The following is a 6,040-nucleotide window of genomic DNA, read 5'->3' as shown; positions in this document are numbered from 1 at the left end:
CTCGTGATCCACCCGCCTCGGCCTCCCAAAGTGCTGGGATTACACGCTTGAGCCACCGCGCCTGGTCCCTCAGCTAATTTTTAATTTTTTTGTTGAGATGGGGTCTTGCTATGTTATTGCTGAGGCTGGTCTTGAACTCTTAGCCTCAAATGATCCTCCCACCTCGGCCTTCCAAAGTGCTGGGATTACAGGCATGGGCCATCGTGCCTGGCCCTGAGGTCCTGTTTGCATCCCCAGTTCCAGGCTATAAGATGAGTCTTCTCCTGAGGGGCTGAACTCTGGCTTACCAGGGCTTCCTCGGCTCTCAGCAGGAACCTGTGCTGGGATCTAAGACTAGTAGTCTGAGTTCGGGTCCAAAATGACCTGGGCCAGTCACTGTCCTCTGTGGGCCTGTTTCCTTTCCTCAGAACAACTGTATGGGACCAGATGAGTGATTTGAAGGTCCTGCCCACCCCTATGTGCTCTCATTCTAGGACACAGTTGCAACCCTGATGAGAAGCTTTATTGCTAAAAAGTCAGTGAGGATTTATTGAGTCCCCAAACACCAGCTCTTTAAACCACTCCAACATCTCCTGTGAAGGTCACTGTGCAGAGACCCTGGGTAGGGGAGGCTGGAGCCAGGTGAGATGTGACAGGTTACAGATGGCTCTCAGGCCACCCACCTTCAGCACCTTTTGTTTCAGACTCTAGCCAGAAGCCCTGGGGCCTGTCTCTTGCCTTCTCTTGTAGCATGAGACACCCTTGGGGGCCCTGGGGAAGGGAAGGCCAGTGGTATGGCTCTCCTCTTTCAGCCTAGCGATGCCTAAACCCTTTTCCTCTACCTGGCTCCACTTGTCCCCAGATGCTATCCCCAAATTCCAAATAGCAAAAATTTCTGGGTTTTCCCTTCCCAGCTCAGAGTCACTTATGGCTGGAATGTGGGACAAACTCTTCTACCAGAAGGTCCAGGGCGGTTGCAGCAGCTCAAAGGTGGGGATGCTGGTGACATTGACGGGGATGGAAATGATGGCCCATGGCAGCCCATGCTGTTCCAGGGAGCGGCGGATCATGTAGCTGGGAGGGCATGAAGAGAGGTGGTGATGGTCACTTTCTTGGTACCCCATCATGCCCCACTGTCCCCATCAATCTGGGCATTCCAAAGCCCAAGAACATTTTTTGCCCTCTAACTGAAGCACCCCCAGTTGAGGCCTGCAAGAAGGGGCTGGCAATTACCCCTGACCTCCCCAAGTCATGGCACCCAGCTGGTGCTGATAAAGCCAGAGGCAAGGAGCCCTCACCCATCTCGGCCGAGCAGGAAGAGGGCGGGGATGTCAGCTGTGCGCTGGGTACTGTCCTGGATCATCTCCACGTAGAAGCTGTCATTGTCAACCGCGTTGTCAGAGATTATCACTGCCCGCCCGCCATGCTCCTGGACCACTCGAGTCTTGGAGAGGAAGGAGCAGCCCCTGGAAGAGGTGGTGATGAGACCAAAGGAAAGACAGGTCCTAGCTCCCACTTTCCCCAGATCATCACCCTGGGAGTACAGAAGACAGACTATGAAGAATTTGTTTTCAAGGCTCAAGTAAATAGCTAAAAGCATGGATAATTTAAATACATTTATTTTTCGTTTCTTTTTTTCTTGAGACAGGGTTTTGCTCTGTTGCCCATCCTGGAGTGCAGTGATGTGATCTCAGCTCACTGCAGCCTCAATGAGGGCTCAAGTAATCTTCCTACCTTAGCCTCCTGAGAATCTGGGACCACAGGCATGTGCCACCATGCCCAGCTAAGTTTTGTATTTTTTGTACAGACAGGGTTTCACCATGTTGCCCAGGCTAGACATTTCTAAAAGACCTTTAAAAAGATGAAATTTTCAAAAACAGCTGTTTCAAAGCACTACCACTGATAATGATCTCAGAATCTGCCCTATGCCTGCCCACCCCTTGTGTCTGTGCCTGCCCACTTCTTACCCCCTCTCTACCAGAGCGATCTGGTCCTGGATGAAGAAACCATTGCTGAGTTCTCCACAGGCCTCTGGAGGTTCAGCGGGGACAAGGTGAATCTGCTCATACCTTGTGTGCTGAAAAACATTTACATTTGGAGAGGTAAGAGTGTAATGAGACACACCTGCTTTAGGATTGGGCCGACAATCCCATCTTATGGCACCTTATAAAGTGTGAAGGAAACGTGGGAGTGATTTCTGTGTTGCCAGACAGCTAAACATTTTTATTTACTTCTCACAAAGGCTTACCTGGTTGTCCTACCCGACCCTACCCTTCCATGAGATAGGCAGGAGAGTTGGTTGTAGATCCAGAGAGGGGAGGTGACTTGCCTTAAGTCACACTTTAAGAGGTAGAGCTGGCAGAGGAAGCTGGTGCTCTTGGCTTTTCATTTAATGTACCCCAAAAAGACAGCTTGTCCCTCCCTAGTGCCCAGGACTATATTATACTCAGGGGAGTAGCTGGAAGAGCTTCCTTTCTGCACTGCAGTTCACGGAGGGCAGAGCTGATTTTGCTCCCTTCCCTGTCCCAGCACTCAGGTGGGATGAGAGGGTCACTGCAGCTCAGTGAGGGGAGGGGAAGGTTGAGGATCAGAGATCAGGGGTCTCCCTTAACTTACAAAGATACCACCGAAGTCCTTGGCTGGTGTGGCTGTGAAGATGTATCGAATGTCCCCAGGACTCAGAACTTGAAAGTACAAATAATCATGGATACGGAAGCCTGAAGGGTAAAGAGTACAGGTAAGAAGTCTCCCAGAAAAAAGCTGGCTCAGGTTCAGATCACAGACCCTGTGTCTTCAGCTGGGCTGGCTATAGTGTGGGCTCAGGGTCCTGGCTTCAGCCAAATGGGTCCCCTAGTGGCGGGGTGGAGGGATAGATGGCCTCTGCCCTGGGGAGGATAGAGTTGATGCAGGTTAGTAACCCCAGAGGTTTGTATCAGCTGCTGCTGCTTACACAGTGAGCCAGGAAAACTGAGTGCTCCAGGGTTAATTTATTTTTGCTCTGAAGACCTGGGAGTTTCAGGGCAGAGATGTAGTAGCCTGGGTACAAAACAGTTCTCACTAAAATTTAAAAGTTGACTTTCTGGTTCCACTGCTATCCCCTTAGTCTAGTCCATATCATCTCTTGTCCTGAGAGCTCAGCTTCTTACCTGGCCTCTCTGCCTCCATTTTTGCTCCCTAAGGTTCATTCCCCAAACAACAACCAGAAATCGAAAACATCTTAGCAATTATGAGCCTATCACCATACTCAGGGTTTCAATACCTTTCAATAACTGCCCTTTGCATTTAAAATTTAAACTCTTTTTTTTTTTTGAGTCGGAGTTTTGCTCTTGTTGCCCAGGCTGGAGTGCAGTGGCGCGATCTCGGCTCACCGCAACCTCCACCTCCTGGGTTCAGGCAATTCTCCTGCCTCAGCCTCCTGAGTAGCTGGGATTACAGGCACGTGCCACCATGCCCAGCTAACTTTTTGTATTTTTAGTAGAGACGGGGTTTCACCATGTTGACCAGGATGGTCTCGATCTCTTGACCTCGTGATCCACCCGCCTTGGCCTCCCAAAGTGCTAGGATTACAGGCTTGAGCCACCGCGCCCAGCTAAACTCTTTTTAAACTGTGGCCAACAAGACCCTGTCTGCTCTGGCCCCTGGCCGGTCTTCCAACCTCATCTTCTCCATCCTATGTTCAAACTACACTGGCCTTTCAGTTTCTTCACTTCTCTCAGTCTTTCTGCAAGTTGTCCCCTGAGCCTGGAAGGTCCCCTACTCCCACCCCACCCTATTTCCACCCTTTTACCTGACTCATTCCTAGTCATCCTTACTAACTTAAATGTCACTTCTTCAGAGAAAGCTTCTGCCTCACGATTGCCCTCCCATATCCATTCAAATGTGCTTTTTAAGAAATGAGGACTTTCATCATAATTTGTAATTATACAGCCTTCATAATTTTTCTTTTCTTTCTTCTTCTTCTTCTTTTTTTTTAAAGATGGGGTTTCACTATATTGGTCAGGCTGGTCTCGAACTCCTGACCTCAGGTGATCCGCCTGCCTCAGTCTCCCAAAGTGCTGGGATTACAGGCATGAGCCACTGTGCCCAGCCAATTTTTTGTATTTTTTAATAGAGACGGGGTTTTGCCATATTACCCAGGCTGATTTTTTTTTTTCTTCATTTTTTAAATAGGAACGGGGTCTTGCTTTGTTGCCAGGGCTCAAGTGATCCTCCCACCTTGACTTGGGATTACAGGCCTGAGCCACTGCACCTACCCTTGATTCATCATTTTTAAATATCTGTCTCTTCCACTTTGTAACTTCATTCAATGCAGAATCCCCAGTGCCTCGCATAGTGGCTATAATAAAGGGGTAGCCCTGTAAATTCTGCTAAATGAATGAAGGAACAACAACTATATCCAGCGCCATTGCACTGAAGAAGATAATTTCCAGACAACTAGATTTTTCTGGGGCATGGGAACTTCTTCTCAGCACCAAAGCTTAGTGTTGTAACTGGACTTGAGTCCCTGGTTTCCTTAGCCCAGAGAGATTGTGGAATGTTGAAGGATGAAAACTGCTGCCACAAGTCCATTGGTCAATAGACAAACTACCAAGTCACTACTGTAATCAAGGCTGGGATTGATTATGGCTTTAGCTGTCCTTGTTTACCGCTCACATCACAGGCATCAGGTAGAGCTCCCCTGGCTTGACACTGAGCTATACAGTCCTGGGAGTGGGGACTCCCCATCAGATACAAATACACCCCCAGAAAGCCTTCCTGGACTAGCGTCAAACTCACTCCCTCCTCCTCCAACCCCTGCTTGCCTTTGCATGTGCTAATCTGTGTAAGTTGTGGGTATACATATGTGCTTAAGTGTATGCGTAGATGTATACATTTATGTGCTTGTGTAGGTGTAAACGGGTTGTGCGTGTGTGCCCACGTGTAGGAATGTATGCGCCTGTACATGTGAATGCTTACATGCATATCTCCAGCCTGTAGTATCTTTCTTTAGCTGTCCCCCCGGATCGCACCCTAAGTCACCTGGGTCGGCGCTAGTGGGCGGGGGTGGGGGGGACAAGTGGGGAGACCTGCTTTGTCGTGGGAAGCTGAGACTCAGAGCTTCAGCCGCAGGCTGCGCCCACCTTATGTCCCTGGACCACCATCCACTTACTCCGGCCTCCCGTTTCCAGACCTGCCCTGCTCTGAACTCGCAGGGTCCCCAAGGTGACCCGTGGCCCCCAGACCGAGACGCGCGCAAGCTGAAGGGGCAGCCCCACCCTGGAGTGCAGCCCCGCCCGTTGCTGCTCACCATGGGCCGCGACGCACGCGGGGAGCCAGAGCACGAGACAACACCAGCCGGCGGCGCCGGGGACCATCTCCAGGGTCCGGCCCCTCGCCGCGTCTCCTCCTGCCGCCCCGCCGCGCGTAGCTCGCCGGACTTTAGGCTGACAGCTGCTCCGGTCTCCCTCCCACATACCCGCTCTCTCCGCTGGTTGGACAACGGGAACGAGGCTCACGGCTGATTGGCTCTGACGCCTGCTCGTGTAGCCACACTTTCCGTCTCTGCGCCTTAGCCTACTTCCTATTGGTCGAGAGAAGTGGAGCCGGGGGCTGATTGGTTTAAACTCTTAACAGCTACAGCCGCCCCGTGCCTCAGCCCCGCCCCAGCATTTCTCAGTTTGGATTCGACTCTCCTGGTCCTCGCTGGCGGTGGGCGGGCCGGGGTGGACCGGCACTAGAGGTGTGCCCTCAGTCAGACTTGCTTCAACTGTCGATAGTCGTGGCCATTAGCGCTTGCGATCTCGGTCCTGCCCACTCCAAGGCTGTCTTGCTTAACGATTAGCCTTCTCCCAGCTGCGCTTCCCTCCTCCCCAAGCCTTCACAGGAAGGCATCATCTTGCGCCAGGGGGTCCTCCGCCCAATGCCACCAACGCTTGCGTGCTCACCGTGGATAGGTGCTGGGGCCGCGGGCTGGCGTACGCTATCCGAGAGGAGCCTCTGGCCAGTGCAAAGCCAGAAAACGGGCGTTGGGGCCAGTTTCCCACGCTCGCCCCTTTGCCACCGACTGTGTAATTGTGACACT

The 6,040-nt window shown here is 51.7% G+C and overlaps 1 protein-coding gene across 3 annotated transcripts; it reads right to left on the bottom strand.

Moving 5' to 3' along the window:
• Positions 1 to 480: 480 nt before the first annotated feature.
• Positions 481 to 5,773, bottom strand: PRADC1 (protease associated domain containing 1). 3 transcript variants are annotated; one of them, XM_017521946.1, is made up of 5 exons: positions 5,267 to 5,773; positions 2,596 to 2,696; positions 1,947 to 2,056; positions 1,278 to 1,445; positions 481 to 1,053 (listed from the first exon to the last, which is right to left on the bottom strand). In XM_017521946.1, exons 1-5 carry the CDS (start codon positions 5,430 to 5,432, stop codon positions 933 to 935), a joined length of 666 nt encoding a protein of 221 aa, XP_017377435.1. In that variant the 5' UTR covers positions 5,433 to 5,773; the 3' UTR covers positions 481 to 932. The 3 variants fall into 3 exon arrangements, with proteins under 3 accessions (XP_017377435.1, XP_037592042.1, XP_017377436.1); XM_037736114.1 differs by having other exon boundaries at positions 1,278 to 1,513; positions 1,958 to 2,056; XM_017521947.1 differs by lacking the exon at positions 1,947 to 2,056 and having other exon boundaries at positions 1,278 to 1,513.
• Positions 5,774 to 6,040: the final 267 nt, after the last annotated feature.

This window comes from Cebus imitator, unplaced genomic scaffold (genome assembly GCF_001604975.1).
Source record: "Cebus imitator isolate Cc_AM_T3 unplaced genomic scaffold, Cebus_imitator-1.0 Scaffold23, whole genome shotgun sequence".
Lineage (NCBI taxonomy): Eukaryota > Metazoa > Chordata > Mammalia > Primates > Cebidae > Cebus > Cebus imitator.
This window is presented reverse-complemented; position numbering and strand designations above follow the sequence as displayed.

Excerpts from the sequence above, each read along its gene's own strand:
- PRADC1 (XM_037736114.1), bottom strand. The coding sequence starts at position 5,432 with ATGTGGGAGGGAGACCGGAGCAGCTGTCAGCCTAAAGTCCGGCGAGCT. Across the intron at positions 2,697-5,266 it reads CGCGTGCGTCGCGGCCCATG|GCTTCCGTATCCATGATTAT; the intron begins GTGAGCAGCAAC and ends TTTACCCTTCAG. Across the intron at positions 1,054-1,277 it reads TTCCTGCTCGGCCGAGATGG|CTACATGATCCGCCGCTCCC; the intron begins GTGAGGGCTCCT and ends ATGCCCTCCCAG.